Consider the following 19,007-nt stretch of genomic DNA (forward strand, 5'->3'; position numbering starts at 1 on the left):
TCTGGCAAGTTACACCAGGCTTCAAAAGTTACTGAGTGTCAGGTAAAGACATTCAATTTCATTTAATAATGGACCAATATTTGCTTTTAATTAGGAATAAGAAAAACTTAATAAAACCAATGTAGCTTGGTTTTTTGGTTTTTTTACTAAAAAAAACAATACTGTGTAGGATGGATTGACAGGCATAGAGGGAAAGCAAGGATACTGAGCTTTTTCTAGGTGGCCAAGCAGGGAGTAATAAGATTAGTGAATTAATGTGTCTGAATTCACCAGCCCATCTCCCCACCTTGTGTCTGCTTCCCACTGCCATTCCACTGGCCTCATCTCACTACTGTCACTCAAAAGGACGTGAAGTGGGACATGAAGCATCATCAGGAAGAGTATTTATTGGCTAAGACGTTGCGTTCTTCTAAAGAAAAGTTTTATATTTATTCTAGGTTTAGAGAATAAATATACAAACTTAGTTGTAATATAATCTTAAAAAGTTTTAAACTACAACTTGTAGAAAGAAAGAAAGTGAAGTCGCTCAGTTATGTCTGACTCTTTGCAACCCCATGGACAGTAGCCTGCACCAGGCTCCTCTGTCCATGGGATTTTCTAGGCAAGAGTACTGGAGTGGGGTGCCATTTTCTTCTCCAGGGAATCTTCCTGACCCAGGGATTGAACCCAGGTCTCCCACATTGTAGACAGACGCTTTACCATCTGAGCCACCAGGGAAGTAGATTGTAATTCAAAATACCATACAAATCTTGAACAATTCTCCAAAACCCAGCATGAGATGAATGAAGATGAAATCAAATGAAAGTTTCAACAGTAATAGAACACACGAGTATGTGTCCTCTATTTCAGGGTATTGATGCCGTGGAATACCAGAACTGTGATATTAGTAACTGTTAGTATTATTAAGCTATTTACAGAAAATTATGTTTCCCACTTACATTTCATTTCTTTAATATGGGTCTCCTCAGCTTTGCCTATCACTAATTTTCAGAAGGGTAAATGCCCTGACAAAATATTCATTCAAAATTATTGAGGCTTTGAATTGAACACTCTTCCCTCCACAAACAATATTTCCATTGAACAAACTCAAATTCTATCAGTCCAAGTAAGAGTAATAGAAAAGGCAAACTTTTTCACATAGTACCCCATATTAAAGAAACAGTAGCTTTTTAAATGGAATAATGAACTGCAATCATCATTCATGTTTTATACTCACTGTCTGCATGGCTTGAAAGGGTGCTGTGTTAATAGTTACTGAACTACTACTTGCTGGAGGTGACTGGAAGCCCTGTTCAGAGCCCTTTGACATGGGAGGATTTGGAGAAGCTAGTGAAGACGGTTGCTTGCTTGGGGAAACTGCTGCCTAGGGAGGAGAAATGCAGTATCAGCCAATCACCTGCCATACAACAAGCAGTTAACTTACACTAAACCCCAGGATGGCATAAGTCAGCAAGTCCTATAGGATGACATTTGGACACAGGAATGCAAAAGAACAGCTTCTGCTTACAATTTCAAATCTCAATTGCTGAGCATGCACACTAGTATTTGCTTTGCACAGCTTGCTGACTAAGTGAGAATCTTACTATTAATCAATCTAAGAGATGAGGGGTTGAACTTTTTATGAGGACCTAGTCCCTTTCAAACCCTGTAATGATATTTTCTAGTTCAGAATCTAATATTATTCCAAACTTATACAGAAGAATTAGGCTTAAGAAAAACCCTGGGTGAGTTGCTTAGTCAGTGCTAACTTTTTTCTGTTTCAAAGTCTTACTAGTGGATTCCTTAGTCAGCTGCCTTTAAAAAGAAAACCAAACCTGAGCTAAAATAAATAACTCTTAACTAAGGGAATTAGCAACTCCCCAATACAACAGATAATAAAGCCAAATACTTAAAAGATAGGAGAAAAACAATCCCAATGAGGTAATGAAGCAGACAGGTGTGACTCATTAGGTGGCAAACACTTAATTTAAATTTAGACCAAATCAACATCATAAAAACTATATTATATAATGAATACACATTCTTATATAATAGTTAACCAAGAAATAATAATAAAACCTGAGTTGCTAAATTAATTTTAAAAATCTACCTATCATGCTATATCTATCTCAAGGATTTGCTCAAATATAGTAAAAACTATCAAAAGCACACACACAATACTGTCAAAATGCTTTGACAAAATTAGCCGAAAAGAGAATGGAACTCATTCTGACTGAGTCAGTGCTAATATTAACACTATAAAGTTATTGAGTCTTCAGTTATATGTATAAAAGATTTTTCTCCTAAGGTGTCCTTCAGTATAAATATAATGAGAAACTTGAACTTATCGCTAATCCTACCCCTACCTAGAAATTTTCATCCTTTTGACATTAGCATTTCGGATATAATTTATTGTATCTGAAAAGGCAATACACTTGCCTTTTCAGTCTATTTAATACACTATTAAGTCTATTTATATGGTAAAGTCACAATAAAGTTAAAGTTACCTGTATAAGTTCCAGGACTACAATATCAACAGAAAGCAAACATTATTAAAGTATAAATGTTCAGTCATTAAGTTGATCATGCCTGTAATTCACATGTTAAGCTGGTTCTGCTGTTCTTTAAGTCAGAAATGAAATTAAGACAATTGGTCTCTTATTACCTCAGGAGTCTCTGAGGTCATAAACTCTGTTTCAGATCCCGAAGAAGCCTGATCAGTAGTAACCAAGCAAGCATTTGAGCTACAAGTAACTGGAGAAGAAGCAGCCTAGATACAGGAAGATATAAAACATTGTAAAAGGCACAATTTGTTCACTTTATATTACGTGGGCCCTGACCTTCCCAACACATTACTCTCACTGAACACTCGGCAGTGCCAATTGCTATGCTTAACACTTTAATACATATTAATATATTTACTCCTAACAATAACCCTGAGCAATAGATACAACTATTCCCATTTTATTCATAATCAGGCAAAAGCAAAGAAAGTTAAATAATTTACCCAAGATCACTCTAAAATTAAGGGGTAGAGCTGAGATTCAAATCCAAGCAGGCAGCTACACTGCCTTTCCAGGCCTAGTCACCAAAGCTACACATCTAATCCCATCCTCATTTATCAAGATTCTTGGCCCTGGAAATCTGGGGCCAGATTTTCCATCAGGCACTCAACAGCAAGCTCCCTGGGCAATGAGCCCAGGGTACATTAACGCTCCGAGCACAGGTCTGCCAGAATCATGACAACTATCTTTTACTCTAAGTGCTCTCAGTGTCTTAAAGGAGTAGGAAGAAGTATAAATAAAATACATAAATCACAATGGCACCAATATCCTAACAAAAATTAAAGCTAATATGTATAAAATAAAAATTGGGAGAAGGCATATAGGAACTAAGTCTGACAACTATAACTGATAAAAAAACTATGAAAGCAACTAAGAAGGAATTCTATGGCATAACAGGTATTAGAATATAACAGAAATCCATAAAATTCTAGCAATCACAAGGTGCGAAGTGTCAATGAATCCACTCCTTTTATCTAAATGCTTCAGTTCAGTTCTCAGAAGCCCAAGTAATAAATGGGTTAGCCAATGCTAACGAGCAGTTACGTTTCAGTCATCTTCTCCAAGAGTTCATCATGATATGCTGCTTCTTGGGAAGGAGATGGGACCAGGTTTAAAAAGTCTCATGGAAAAGGGCTTATGAAAAATATTTTTAAATCCTTTAGAGCATTTTATATATTTAAATAGGTATAATTAGATCTGACCAAACTATTATAAAACAGGAGTGTTTTAAACCTAGGCCTTGCTTCTGGCCTCCTTTTTAAAACAATGAGACAACCACCCAAAATAAATGCTATTGGCTGTTGTGGGAACACAACTAAGTCAACTGCCAAAAAATTCACAGATACTAAATTAAGGCAATTTGGCACACCTGATAGTTAAGCTTTAAGAGACTTTGAATTTTAGTTAAGAGGTTAACAAAAAAGATAAACATTCTTTACATTAGTATTTATTGCGAAGTTATGGCAGTCTTTGCTTCCAAGTTATTGCTCTTAAGGAGACCAGCTAGAGTTCGTTTTAAGTATTTCTGAGTAAGCATGATGATGGAGGCCAGTGGTTCCAAAAAATCAACATGCAGATTCACCCAAGGAGCAGACTAAAAACACAGATGAACAGACAACACCCCTGGAAATGCCAAACATACAGGTCTAAGGTGGTAACTAACAATATAGTCCTCTCTCAGTATCCACAGGGACTGGTTCCAGGACTCGCTGTGCTACCAAAATTCAGAGATGCTCAGACCCTACAGTCGACCCTCCATACCTGTGGTCCCACACCTTCAGATTAAACCAACCTCGGATATGTAGTACTGTATGGATTTAGTGGGAGAAAAAAACACATATAAGAGGACCTGAGCAGGTCAAACTCATATTGTTCAAGGGTCAACTCTACGTATTTTTATTAAAGTGACCAAATGATTCTGATACAGCCACCCCAGAGGCATGCCTGTGAGAACAATTAGACTAGACTACTGGTTTATCCAAGAAAAACTTAACTTGTTGATTGAAAGCCTCATACAGAATCTAATAGCTAGAACAGATAACGTGGAATTCTTTAGCTAAAGCAGGGAATGGGGTTAGGGACTAACCATGAATTAAGAATTCGTTTCTTTCTTTAGACTCTTTACTAGCCAATATGCTAAGTGACTTAGGTAACTTAAATAGCAAAGTAAGATTCCCAGAGTACCTCTGAATTCTTCAGGCTTGCTCTTTCCTCACTAAAATTTCCTTCTTTGTTGTAACAGATGACTTGCCCATGTTCATTAGGGAATTTTTGAGGACCAGTTTTACTTGATCTAAAAAACTAGATATCCTTAAAACATTTTCAATAATTTATAGTTAGGAATATTAGAATCAGTGAGTCTGACCATTCATACCAACGCAAGAGTTTCTCCTAAAAGAGTAAATGAAAGATGAATCTGGAGAAGTTACCTGTAATGGCTCTTGAAGAAAATCACTTTGATTGGATAGATTCTGTTCTGTAGATGCTGTAGAGAGTGAAATCAACAGTAAACTACTGAGGGAAGAGAAAAGTTTATGCATACCAACTGGATGGAAACTAAAGTTTATATTTTATAAAACCAAGCAGTATCTAGAAGAACTGGGTCTCAAGTCCTTTCTATTAGAGCTTTAAAAAGTCAGGATTATAGAGAAAAAGCATCCTAGTTCCATCTGTGATATTTAATAATGTTTTATGGTTAAATGGACAAAAGCAGCATTTCAAGTCTTCCAAAAGAAAAGAACTGTGACTTTTTAAAAACCAGCGACTGTAATCTGGAAGATAAAATCTGAGCTATCATGAGCAATAATTAGCTGATATACTTTAAATTACAAGTTTCATAATAAGTCCTTGCGGGGGTCATCTGTCTCTTCATTTTTTTTTCTCTTTGATCATGTAAATTAAACATACTTTTCAATTACACAGTTTCAGTTTGATTTAGTCTTATTAATGTCTATCACTTATTAATTACTCTCTCTTCCTTCTCCTTATCCAAACCGGGAATTACTGCACCAGTCTTCTGGTTGGTATATACTGCTTACTACAGCTGAACTATGGCTTTGATTATGTCATTCCACTCCTAAGATAAACTAATGCAGAATAAAAAGCCTGAAGTGTCAGACCGGATTCAGATTAACCAGTGTTGGTGCAGTGTTAATCAGTTCAGTCAGTTCAGTTCAGTCACTCAGTTGTGTCTGACTCTTTGCAACCCCATGGACTACAGCATACCAGGCCTCCCTGTTCATCACCAACTCCCAGAGTTTACTCAAACTCATATCCATTAAGTTGGTGATGCCATCCAACCATCTCATCCTCTGTTGTCCTCTTCTCCTCCCACCTTCAATCTTTCCCAGCAAAAGGGTCTTTTCCAATGAATCAGTTCTTCACATCAGGTGGCCTAAGTATTGAAGTTTCAGCTTCAACACCAGTCCTTCCAATGAATATTCAGGACTGATTCCTTTTAGGATGGACTGGTTGGATCTCCTTGAAGCCCAAGGGACTCTCAAGAGTCTTTTCCAACACCACAGTTCAAAAGCATCAATTCTGCTGTGCTCAGCTTTCTTTATAGTCCAACTCTCACATCCATACATGACTACTGGAAAAACCATTGCCTTGACTAGACGGACCTTTGTGGGCAAAGTAATGTCTCTGCTTTTTAATATGCTGTCTCGCTTGGTCATAACTTTTCTTCCAAGGAGCAAGCGTCTTTTAATTTCATGGCTGCAATCACCATCTGCGATTGTGGAGCCCAAAATAACAATGTCTGTCACTGTTTCCATTGTTTCCCCATCTATTTCCCATGAAGTGATGGGACCAGATGCCATGATCTAAGTTTCCTGAAAGGTGAGCTTTAAGCCAACTTTTTCACTCTCCTCTTTCATTTTTATCAAGAGGCTCTTTAGCTCTTCACTTTCTGCCGTAATGGTGGTGTCATCTGCATATCTGAGGTTATTGATATTTCTTCCGGCAATCTTGATTCCAGCTTGTGCTTCTTCCAGCCCAGTGTTTCTCATGATGTACTCTGCATATAAGTTAAATAAGCAGGGTGACAATATACAGCCTTGACATACTCCTTTCCCTATTTGGAACCAGTCTGTTGTTCCATGTCCAGTTCTAACTGTTGCTTCCTGACCTGCATATAGGTTTCTCAAGAGGCAGGTCAGGTGGTCTGGTATTCCCATCTCTAAGAATTTTCCACAGTTTGTGGTGATCCACACAGTCAAAGGCTTTGGCATAGTCAATAAAGCAGAAATAGATGTTTTTCTGGAACTCTCTTGCTTTTTCAATGATCCAACGGATGCTGGCAATTTGATCTCTGGTTCCTCTGGTTCCTCTGCCTTTTCTAAATTCAGCTTGAACATCTGGAAGTTCACAGTTCACATATTGTTGAAGCCTGGCTTGGAGAATTTTGAGCATTACTTTACTAATATGTGAGATGAGTGCAACTGTGCGGTAGTTTGAGCATTCTTCGGCATTGCCTTTCTTTGGGATTGGAATGAAAACTGACCTTTTCCAGTCCTGTGTTAATCAGTGTTAAGCAGTGCACTAAATACCACTGATATAATTTCACTCACAGGATGCAAAAGCCTCAACACTAGATGTACAGAGTTGAAAAGAGTCAAGCAAGTAAAGAGTAAAATTATTTATAAAAGAAACAACTGGAACAAACAGCTGTAGGTATAACAATTCTTAAGAATGAGGACATACCTACTGGGCTACCTGGAGTAGCTGAAGGCGGCTGTGACGATGGAATTGCACTTGAAGGTTTGTCAAAATCCAGAATAGATTCCTAAAGATAAGATTTTAAATAATGAGTGGAAACAAAGATCACCATTTGTTGGTAAACCTATTACCATTAAATTATTTATGATGTTGTCATAAACCTCTGCTTATTAGCTATAGGAATTTATCTAATAACTATCTTAAGATGTTAATAACTTAAGTCTTTTAGGAGAAGAAATTAAAAGTAAATCTAAAGTAACTGTCAAACCTTAAGACTATCAAGTATTAAAATTCTAATAGTAATTCTAAGGCCAAGTTAGGAAAACTCCTCACTTGAAGGTTTAAACATAAACATTAATCCTAGCATAGACTGAGCCTTCATTTTTATTATAACCAATGAGAAGTTCTAATTATTTTATCTCAACCACTAAACTAACTCATGCTCTTAGATAATTTCATGACAACATGCCATTCTCTTCCATGTGCCTATCTTGGTTATCCTGGAAATATTTCCAACGTTTTGAGAACTTACACACTTGTAGTGATCATTTTAGGTCATTTATTTATCATCAAATAATCTGAAGAAGTAAGCAATTCCCTCACTTAATAAAAAAGTAGAAGGTTGGGAGTTTGTCAGATTATATAACTGGTAATTGGCAGAAGTAGATTTAAATGCAGGTCTAACTCCAAAGCAAGATCTTTTTACTATTAAGACACAAAAATCTCTATTTGCCTACTTCCTAGCTCAATAATATCACAATATTTTGAAATTCTGCACGTGTTTGTATAACACAATTTAACATTTAACTATTGAGTTAACTCATCTTATACAAATGAAATATAAACTCTTTGAGGGCAATGAATGTCATGATTATTTACACACAATGGCATCTATCAAATACCAAGCATAGTACAGGTTCTCACAGTCTGAGCAGAAACTACTAATGAGCTACAGCACCAATATCACTTGAGCACTTTAAGCTTCTTACATATTTAATTCATTTCATTACTCACAACAAACAGGACCAGGAACTATTATCCTCATTTTTTTTTTCAAAAAAGAAACTGAGGCATAAAGTTAAGTAACTTGCCTAAACTCTCAGAGCGAGCAAGTGGCAGAGCCGAGATTTGTACTCATTCTGAAACCAGAATATATGCTCTTAACAACTTCATTTAATGCTTCAGACCAGAAGCTAGTAGCCCCATAACTAGCATTTAAGATTCACTTAATAATGACTCATACTTGCATAAAGTTACAAGTTCCTTGAATCTGGGTCATCAGATCCTGCAGTTTTTCTTTCCTCAATACTGGATCCTTTGGAAGGGTAGAGGAAGAACCTACAGGCTGATGCATAGGCTTAGGCACCTACAAGATAAACCCATAATGTGTAAGAGTGAAGTTCAAATTCAACAGCTTGATTCAGGAAACTTAGCTTATCACTGCATCTTAATATAATCAAAGCACATAGCAGTGTTCACTTATAGGTTTATCTCAGGTAAAGAATTTCCACATAAATGCCTCTTCTAAGTAATTTAAACAAAGTTTAAATGTTTCCCCCTTCAGTACAACTTTAATGGGAACTGTTGCTAATCATCTTTTTTAAAAGGAAGGCCAATAACAGCAGAACTTCTGTGATAAAGTTCTTTCATTGTGGACATAGGTTACCTTACGTCCTCCACAAGATGCCACTGCCTACAATATAAAACACCTCAATGACCTTTTTCCAAGGAAAAAAGTTACTATCACATTAATTATATATCCCATTTTTAATATATATCTGATTTCAGAAACCTTAAGGTATAAAAATGTATACACATATACCCTAGAGTTTAGGAAATACAATGTTATATTTTGTTATAAAGTAAGCATACTTTGTCGGGGCTACTGATGTTTAGAATGTGGTCCCCCTCCAGCTAAATTTCTTAAGATTGCTGAAACAGACCTCATGTTTATGGTTATTTCTTACAGGTATCAGCAAACTGACCCCTGCCAGCTCCTCCTCTCCACCTTCTAATTCACTAAGAAATCACACAGCTAAGCTACGTCAACAGCGTCATAAAATAATAGTTAATAGACCCTAAGGAAATATATGAAAGGCTCTTTTAGGAGCAAAGTATGAACTTTGGTGATTTATTTCATGTATCTAGTCTTTTGGCTTTGAACTCTTTTTTGCCCTTGACTGTACCTAGTCATATTAAAGACAGTGGAGACTGCAATACAGATAGAGGCAAATACTGTGTTTATACAGACACACCCCCGCAGTCACTGAGAGACCCTGTAACTTCAATATGATGATGTCTGTGCCATAAGGTACAATAAATGAGTTCTGACATTTACAATTAAACACTCTTGATTTTAAATACTATTCAACAAACAGCAGGGTATCAATATTTCCTATGGTCAAGGCTCAGCACTGTTATACCTACTGGAATTTTTAACTGTGTTCTTTGAGCAACTTTATTGAAGTATTAAATTTGATTTATAAATTTCCCAAAATATTGATAGCTATCATGTTAAAATTACTGTCATATGATATCTAGTTAATGAAATAAGGCTATCAATCTTCTGCAGGGTCAGGATGAAGCTAAAATTACATTACCACTTAAAGAGGAAGAAAGGAAAATAAAAGGAGACAAGTAACTCTAAAATTTTCTTCCAAAAAGGTAGAATTGCAGCAGGTGTAATTTATAAAATGCAATGATCTGAATTCCCTAAACAAAATGTTTTCTGCCCCCTCACTTTTTAATTGACGTATAGTTGATTTATGATATACAATATCATGTTAGTTTCAGGTGTACATCACAGTGATTCAATTTTATATATATGTATGTGTGTGCCTTCTTTTTCAGAGTCTTTTCCTTTATAGGTTATTAAAAACTATTGAGTACAGTTCCCTGTGCAACATAGAAAAATATTCTTCAAACTGTTCAAGGACCAAAGATATATGGTCCTCAATACATCTGGGTTCGATCCCTGGATTAGAAAGATCCCCTGGAGAAGGAAACTGCAATCCACTCCAGCATTCTTGCCATGGACAGAGGAGCCTTAGTGGGCTAGTCCATTGGGTTGCAAGGAGTTGGACACGACTGAGCAACTAACACTTTCACTTCTGGCTAAACTGGCATGGAAGTTCAGGAACACTACGAGATGGACATGGAGAACACTGGGAGGGTAGTGAGTTCACACTTCTTAGCAAACAAGGTGATAATAAGTCTTCAACAAGTTTGCAATGAAATAGTGGTAAATAACTTCTAATAAAAGACAAGACTAACTAGCACTGTATCTATGGATTATTCATTATAAGCCTTATATTACTGGCATGGGTTATTTACTATTAACAGAATGAGGCCTCATATTTGAACCAAATCTCATACTTCAAAACCTAATTATAGAATGGTAAACACCTATACTTTTCATCTGCAGAAAATTTTTATTTTGAAACAGAAACAGACAACTAATCCAGCTCCCTCCCCAACTATTAATCTTCAGAAACAGGACATGAAAGATTCCTGTTTCTTCTCCTGTCCATTTGTTCCTTATTCAAAGAGGACAGGCTAATTGAATGACTATAAGTCAGTGAAAGAGAAGGAAGAGAATACAGAAAAATGTAACTTGCATCAGAAAAAGGTCTCCCACCTTTTGATATGCATTTACATATCTCACTTCACATTATAGTCTTCTCTATCATTATTTTAATACCATATCATGTCATTAAAACATTATTTCTAGTTGCAGAAATTTCACTTCAGGTTAGGCACAAAAGACAGACTGTCTGCTTCCAATTTTCTAGGAAAAACAAACTATGCATTAAAGGGTTAAGTGAAATACTTTATATATTAACATGGGTTTTACTGATTTTTTTCTAATGAGAAATTTTAAATTATCACTATCACAAATCTCTATTTATGCCTACAATGACAGGAACAGACTGATACAAATCAACTCACATCTTTGGGTTCTGTATTAAACTTCCTGGGAAGGAGCTGGTCATTTGGTATGAGGCTTGCTGCAGCTACTCCCCAGGACTTTGGAGAAATCTGTGACTGTGGTGTTAAAGGGTGTTTCTGACTCTCAACATTGTTTTCCCAGGATTTTGGAGTCTCTGGATGTCTTGAATCCTGTTCTTCACACGTGGGAGAGGTCCATGACTTGCTGATGTCCTGGTCACTCTGCACAGATGGTGTCCAAGACTTTGGCGTTTGCTTCTTTGGCTCCTGTTCTTTCTGTGGCTGAACTGGCCAAGGCTTCAGTGTTTCCTGCTTCTTCTGTTCCTCTTGAATGTATCCTGCTTTGGATTTGGAAGCTTCCTGCTTCCACTGGCCAGGAGTTGGTTTGGTTTTGGAGACGTCCTGCTTCTTCTGCTCTTCCTGCAGAGTGGACCTGAGTTTTGGAATCTCTTGTTTCCTCTGTTCTAAGGAAACCGCAGGCTTTGAAACCTCCTGGTGCTTTACAGAAGACTCCCAGGACTTGAAGGTTTCCTGTTTCTTCTCCTGCCCATCTGGTTCAGTAAGCATATCCCAACATTTGGGGAGATTTGGTTTTCTAGCATAATCTGCTTCCCAAGATTGCTCTTCATCTTGTTTACTTGAATAATCTACTTCTGTCATGTAGCGTCTGTTAAGAAACTAAATCAGAGGGAAAATGTGTTCAAGTCAGTCTGTAGACTCGGGGGCAGTACTAAACTCCTATGTCCACTGGTCTGAACCACTGTGCTAACAGGAAATTTCTGTCCTTAACCTACTCGAAGAGAGTCTCCTCCTTTTTTTTAGTCCATTCCTTTCCCCTCAATTAATAGAAAGACAAACTTCAAAAGCAGTGACCCACATGTGACTCACCTAAGACTGGTAGGCAGTGCACACCACGGTGCCCATTTGCTTGGCTCAGGCTCTTTTACCAAGGTTACTCTGCCTCTGCCACCTCTGGGACCACCTGACTCCCTCAAATGTTAAGGCATAGGATAGTTCAACTACACAAAGTTATTCTCTTTATACTGAAGCCTTATGCTCCCTGAATTACCAGCCTTTTCTTTATTTCTGTTATGTATCAATCATGTTATGATTCTGCTTCTTCCATTATTTTCAGCCTCCATGAATTAAAATGTCACTTCAGAAAGAGAACAAATACCCTTTTCTGTTACCAATATGAGTAAACTGGCAAGAGCAAAATCCTACTCATCTTTAAATTCCAGTACAGCCGCCAAAAACAGCAACAGCTAACACTTGTAACTTGTATGCCAGGCCAAAGTGTAAGTAACTTAGAATTTAAGTGAACTCCTTCAAACCTCACAATAAATATGTAAGGCAGGCATTATCATTATCCTCATTTTATGCAGGAGAATAACAGACACAGCTGAGCTAGGTATCTCGCCCAAAGTCACTAAAAAGCTAATAAGTTGCAAGGCCAGGATTCAAGCTTATGCAGTCTAAATCCAGAGCCTCAGTTTCTAACCACAACACTATCCGCAAGTCTCAAAACCCAAAGTTGACTGAAAATTGCGTTTTAGTACCTTACCTCTTGTGGTTGTATCTCTGGTTGTGCCAGTTCCATAAGAGACTCTGAGAAAATAAAAGAAATATTAAATACCAGGTAAACCATAAGTTTTTAGACTGATTACTCTATAATTAAGAAACAAATTTCAGAAGGGTAATAGAAAAAGGATGGTGCAATTAAGTATATTTATGGAAGAAGTAATTCTCACAACTGGGTGTTAGTCAAAAAGCATGTGGGCTGAGGCTAGTTGGAGCTAGTTGCTCTCCTTATGCAAGACAGTTTTCTGAATTCAAGCTGCAGTTACAAACTGATTTCTGACTGAAAATAGGACCATCTCCCCTTACCCACAAACACCTGCTTCTTTCAAGATAGAGTTATAGCTCTGGTGTCATGGGGTATAAATGAGAAACACTTGAATCTTGCTAGCGGCTAACATAAAGCTGCTTGGACTACCTCCTTAGAAGTAATAATTCTTTCCAGCCTCCACAATCATTAGTAAACGTGTTACTTAAAGTATTTCTTCTCCAAGAAAAGTAGAATTTTGAAAAACATATTTAACTGATTTTGGCATTTTTTTCCTTTGATCAGTATGTTAACCTTAGATTATTTATATTCTTGGCCTACAGTAGAGTACTGAACTCTACTATAACTTACATTTAAACAGTTTTAAATGGAATGATCCTAATAGTTTAACGAAGAGATTCATTAAAATGCCTCATTTTAACAGTATACTCTCTTGAAACAAAGTATAACCTAAAATTTCTTTTTTTTTCCCCCCCTCTGAGGCATTTTATTTGTACGTATTACATCCCTAGAAAAACAATCCAAGGATTTTCCCTCCTGTATGTTTTTGTCTTGCTTCTTCATGGTCCATGATGCCAGCTGAGGTTCAGTACAATGAAACCAAACTCGATGGGATGGGAGTAGGTTATTCTGCCATTTTTCTAGATCTTTGAGTTAAATCTGGGGCTGATCACTCCACACTTATTTAGCCTACCTGTGAGGTTCACAACAATTTTCCCAGCCCCATGATCATCAATGATTTCAAATTCGCCAATGTAACCATGCTTCATCATCACTGTTAGAAACCTGATGACAACTTTGGAGCATGGCCTGATAAGGACCTGACCGTTGCCTCTCTTTTCAGCATTGTTGATACTCTTGAGAGCATCAGCCAGGGCATTCATGCACACCATTCTGGTGGCACAGAAAGATGGCAGAAAGAGCTAAAATTTCTATTGAGATTCATTCTGCCAATCATAGTAGTAAAGCCTAGAGATGTTTCCTAAACCTAGGCTTATCCTGGGACTAGTAAAGATTTCTATGCATGCAGAAAATAAAATTAAAACAAAGCAATCATTTTACAATGATTTGATTCATTTGGTTAAGTGTTAAAAATGCAACCACTATAAAGAATTTCAGAGATCACAACAAACCTGACTCTTTAACAGATTCAGTCTTCAATAACTGTTTTTTCTTCTCCGATTTTATTAGCATTTCTTCCTCCAATGATACCTCTTTTTCCTTGGCATTTTTTGGAACTGGGATACTTTCAAAATAGCCTGAGTTCAGCAATTTAGAGAGTAGATCTTTCATGTGTTTGTCTAACAAAAAGTGACTAAGAGTTAGTTATCACATAGCTGAAGAGTTCACGGGAAATTATTTGAAATAGAAATCTTAATGTAATTTTATCCTAGTTGTATGTCATTATAACATTCTACACTGGGGATACTTAAAGAACTGGTCATACTATAAAAAGGAAATATGCAATCCATCATTACCTCATACTGAATGAATATAAATTTTAAAAGTCAGAATCCCAAAGTTTTAGCAAGTCACTTAAGTTTCTCTGGACCTCCATTTCCACCATTTGGAAAATGACTAAAAATCAGAGATGCCAATTGAAGACTCTAGTATGTCATAAAAAGCACATATTTATTCCCTGAGCTGGGAGAAAATAGAATTTTCCCATCCACCCCCAAGACATCACAATAAGCAATTACTCTACCTTCCCCAAATAACTACGGCTTTGGAGAAGTAAAATAACATAATTCCTCAAACATAATCTTTAGAAAAACCTATCTCAGACAATCTCTAAAGAATGTTTACAGTACAAAATTCCATGATTAAGATTTTACTCTTGAATTATGCTGTATTTCACTCCTACCACATCACCATTTGATAATCAAGAAAAACCTTAAAATGACGTTAAAGATCATAAACAGATCTAAAGTCTACTTCACTTTTGATAGGCAGTAAAAATATAATTCCCAAATAAAGCAGAGTTCTCAAACTTGATTTGGGTCTACTATTCTTTTCAGAGGAATACTATGACACAGATTACCTTTCTTTTAAAATCAACTTTGAGGTAAAATTTACAAGATACAAAATTCACATTTTAAGTGTACAGTTTTAGCAGGTATGTAATAGTCATGTTACTTCCACCATAACCACAATATAGACTATTTTAATCAACTCAAAAAGTTCCCTTATTTCCCTTTTATAAACAATCTCTTCCCCCTACTCCCTAACAACCACTGACCCGCTATCATTCACGTTATGTCTTTTCTAGAATTTCATATAAATGAAATCATACATTATGCACTCATTTTTTATCTGGCTTCTTTCATTCAGCATAATTTATTTTGAGATTCACACAAACTGCTACAGTATCAATAATTCATTCCTTTTTTTACTGCTGAAATGATTTCACTGTATGGATATATCACATTTTGTTTATTAATTATCAGCTGATGTACATCTGGACTGGGTTCAATTTGGGACTGTTCTGAATAAGCTGGTATGAACATTCAGGTTCAAGTACTTAAATGAATGTATGTTTTCAATTCTCTTGGGTACTAGAAGTGTAACTGCTTGGTGATATAGTAAGTATACATAATTTTATTAAAAAAACTGACAAACTAGTTTCCAAAGTATTTGTATCACTTTGAATTCTAACCAAGCAATAAATATCTGTGATTTAAATTTGAAAGGACTTAAGAAATTGAGATAGTTATTCATACTCAAATATTTTTAAAAAGGAAGTAACAAAAATGTTCACCAGCTTCCAGTGAGTTTTCATTATCCTAAACTAGTACACAAAATTACGTACTTCATGTCCAGACATTTATACTTGGTCATCTGGTCAAAGCCTACTTACAAAGCCAAAAGACTCTTTCTCTCCAAATCAATTCCAGATCGGTAGACAACAATGTTTCCAAAGACTATGGAGCCAAACCATTCCTATTTTCTTAAGCAGGTCTGGTAAATAAGCTTTGATATTAACAATGTGTGGATTTAGGTTTCCTAAACAGAATGGGTACTACCACGCACAACAGAGAACTGAACCCCAAAATGGTCAAGCACCAGTCTATAGCTCTGTTCCCAAATCATAGTGAATTGCCACCTCAAAACTCACCATAGGTTCCATTTTAGTGAGTACAATTAAACAAGAGCTGCTTCTAACAGAACAAAACAAAGCTATCATTCTGCCAATGAATCCAGTATTGTCAGACATGTAAGTTCTGATGGACTGACACAGTTTTGGCCCTTGATATCATACTAAACTCCTAGACATAAAGTTTAGTATTTACTGCATAAGTCCAGAGTAGAGAAAACTCACATGTTGTTCCTACCACTGCTTTCTCACTACCTTCCAAAAGGTCCCAAAAGTACAAGGATGACTGCTCCATCTGGTCTTCAACACTGACAAGGAAAAGCAGCAGTAGAAAAAGTGGTTTTAGAGGCACATGGAGCAGAACAATTTATACAATATCAACAATTAAGACATTCAATGCTCATTTTGTGTTTTACTCTCTGGAAATAAAAAAATTGAAATTTTATAAAAGATGACTAAATGCCCATTTATGGACTTCATATATAAGCATTTTTCCTTAACACAACTAAAATAAAGATTTTACCAAATACAGCCACTAAGGAATAGACTCAAAAAGAGTTTAAATCAATCAACATGGTATCATTCATTACCAAGTATACATCCTAGATAAAAGAACAGTGGATTGGAAATATTAAGAGCTACATCAGACTTTAAAGAGAGTGGCTCGTTTTTCAAATTAGGTTTCATTTACATTTCAAATATTAAAGAAAGCTTTATTCCCTGGATCTACCAAAGTGAAGCATTAAAAGGAAGCAACCAAATAGATGATGATGGTGGAGTAGATTATCAGGTAGGAATAAGTAAATAAATAAATATATGGCTATATATAGGTAATTAGAGTTTTATAAGGTTTCTTCCTGAACTGATAGGGTAATTTCTAATAACAGTTGAAACTAACTCTGCTTTTGCATGGCTAACAAACACAGCATTGAAACGACCTGAATCTAACAAATCAAAAGCAAAGAGCTCTGCTCAACAGCTGATTTACTCCATGTTCCATTTAAGCAAAAACAGCAAATAGATAGCTGTAGAAGAAAAAAAATTGAGATGCCTCAATTTGCTGGGTTTTTTAAATTATCAAATTTATTCCTCAGTATTTATTCACAGCAAAAGAAGAACACTAAATAATTCTAACTTTGACAGCTGAGTGATATGGATCAAGTTAAATTTCATTTACTTCCACTTAGGTACAGTAGTAAGGAGGCAAAGACTCTCAGTCATACAACAGTCTGACATAATTACAAAAAAAAATGTTTAAGAGTATACATAATTAGTATTATGGTTAATACCAGTATAAGGCTAAACTATCAGACATTTTAAAGATCAGTGTTACAATAAAGAAGCAGGTTAATGATACCATTCAAATTCACTTTCCTACTAGACAGTCTATCAACCTTGTGAGAGCATGGACAGCCGATGTTTCCAATGCTGAATATATACACTGAAAAGCTAAAGTGTCATGTGTCTTGTTTTAGGAAAACATTTTTATTAACTTACCTCAGACTTTCATTTCTTTCAGGACAGGTCAGTTTTGAAAATTTAATGAGGTAGTCAAGTTCTTTTAAAGGCAAATACACTGCACCATTCAAGCCCCCTTTGAAGTCTTTCTGGACATGTTCCTGCATCAAGTTCTGTAATACATACTGAACTTGAAGTATAGTGCGAAGCTTTTTCTTCTCAGCCTCAAGTTTTAGCATGTGCTCCCTTCTCTGGGCTTTCTTCTGCGCTTTAAGTAGCTGTTAAAACAAATGTTAATTAAAGTAAGCAACTCTCCACAATCCATATTAGCAATCTAGTCTGTGCTGTGTGTGTGCTGCTCAGTCGCTTCAGTCATGTCCAGCCCTTTGCAACCCACAGACTGTGGCCCACCAGGCTCCTCGGTCCACGGTATTTTCCCAGGAAGAAGACTAGAGTGGGTTGCCATTTCCTATTCCAGCAAATCTTCCTAACCCAGGGATTGAACCCCCATCTCTTGCATCTCCTGCATTGGCAGGTGGATTCTTTACCACTATGCTACCTGGAAAGCCTTCCATTAGTCTTCAGAAGTCTAATCCCAAAGAGTTGAGACTGGATGATAAATCTCTAACACTGACTGTGAAACTGACAAGATCACCAGGTACTAAGCTAGTTTGTCCCAGTGCAACAGAGCTGCTGCTGCTGCTAAGTTACTTCAGTCATGTCCGACTCTGTATGACCCCATAGAGGGCAACCCACCAGGCTCCCCAATCCCTGGGATTCTCAAAGCAAGAACACTGGAGTGGGTTGCCATTTTCTTCTCCAATGCATGAAAGTGAAAAGTGAAAGGGAAGTCACTCAGTCGTGTCTAACTCTTAGCGAGAGCTGAGGAAGTCCAAATATGTGACTGCCAACTCCAGGCTGAATCCAGTACCTCTATTATCATGATGAGAAGCAAAATATCTATCATTAATGTCCATATAATCCCAAGGTTTTACTTTTCCATATCATGTATACCAAGCCTTTTTAGGCTAAGTATTTTAAGAAAATGCTTCAGTTTAATTTTGGGGTTGTTTTTTTGATCTCATTTTCTAGGGGAAGTATATTTAAACTAAAGTGGCTAATTTTCAACCAACCAAAAATGACTGGCTAAAACATGAAGAATTGAAAACCAAACAGAAATGTCTTACAAATGCCAGAAAAACAGCCACAGCACATAGGGATTTTTTAAGCAAAATTGAGATATTTTCAAATGTTGTCAGTCTGGATAGAGCTGTATCTTCCAATATTTAGTTGACAAAATACATATGGAAAGTTAGCAGAATGTAAGTTTTCCCTCAAATGAATATGTGTGTATGTACAGACTGAGTAGCTTAGAGTCTACTCGAAAGCTCACAACTAT

At 36.5% G+C, this 19,007-nt stretch overlaps 1 protein-coding gene and 1 pseudogene across 17 annotated transcripts in view; both read right to left on the reverse strand.

The window, feature by feature from the left end:
* LOC120858528 (caprin-2) overlaps positions 1 to 19,007 on the reverse strand; it is a 40,797-nt gene that overhangs the window by 8,388 nt on the left and 13,402 nt on the right. For 8 of the 17 annotated variants that reach the window (XM_040234635.1, XM_040234640.1, XM_040234637.1 and 5 more), the window contains exons 5-14: positions 17,648 to 17,886; positions 16,376 to 16,458; positions 14,190 to 14,357; positions 12,775 to 12,818; positions 11,211 to 11,888; positions 8,506 to 8,628; positions 7,248 to 7,329; positions 4,973 to 5,028; positions 2,645 to 2,749; positions 1,217 to 1,363 (exon numbers count right to left, since the gene is read on the reverse strand). In XM_040234635.1, coding sequence (XP_040090569.1) covers positions 1,217 to 1,363; positions 2,645 to 2,749; positions 4,973 to 5,028; positions 7,248 to 7,329; positions 8,506 to 8,628; positions 11,211 to 11,888; positions 12,775 to 12,818; positions 14,190 to 14,357; positions 16,376 to 16,458; positions 17,648 to 17,886 — 1,725 coding nt within the window. The remainder of the gene's footprint in view (positions 1 to 1,216; positions 1,364 to 2,644; positions 2,750 to 4,972; positions 5,029 to 7,247; positions 7,330 to 8,505; positions 8,629 to 11,210; positions 11,889 to 12,774; positions 12,819 to 14,189; positions 14,358 to 16,375; positions 16,459 to 17,647; positions 17,887 to 19,007) is intronic. The other 9 variants (XM_040234651.1, XM_040234644.1, XM_040234643.1 and 6 more) reach the window with 3 other exon arrangements.
* LOC120858530 lies at positions 13,531 to 13,974 on the reverse strand (annotated as a pseudogene).

The sequence above is a fragment of the Oryx dammah genome, unplaced genomic scaffold (genome assembly GCF_014754425.2).
Source record: "Oryx dammah isolate SB20612 unplaced genomic scaffold, SCBI_Odam_1.1 HiC_scaffold_29, whole genome shotgun sequence".
NCBI lineage: Eukaryota > Metazoa > Chordata > Mammalia > Artiodactyla > Bovidae > Oryx > Oryx dammah.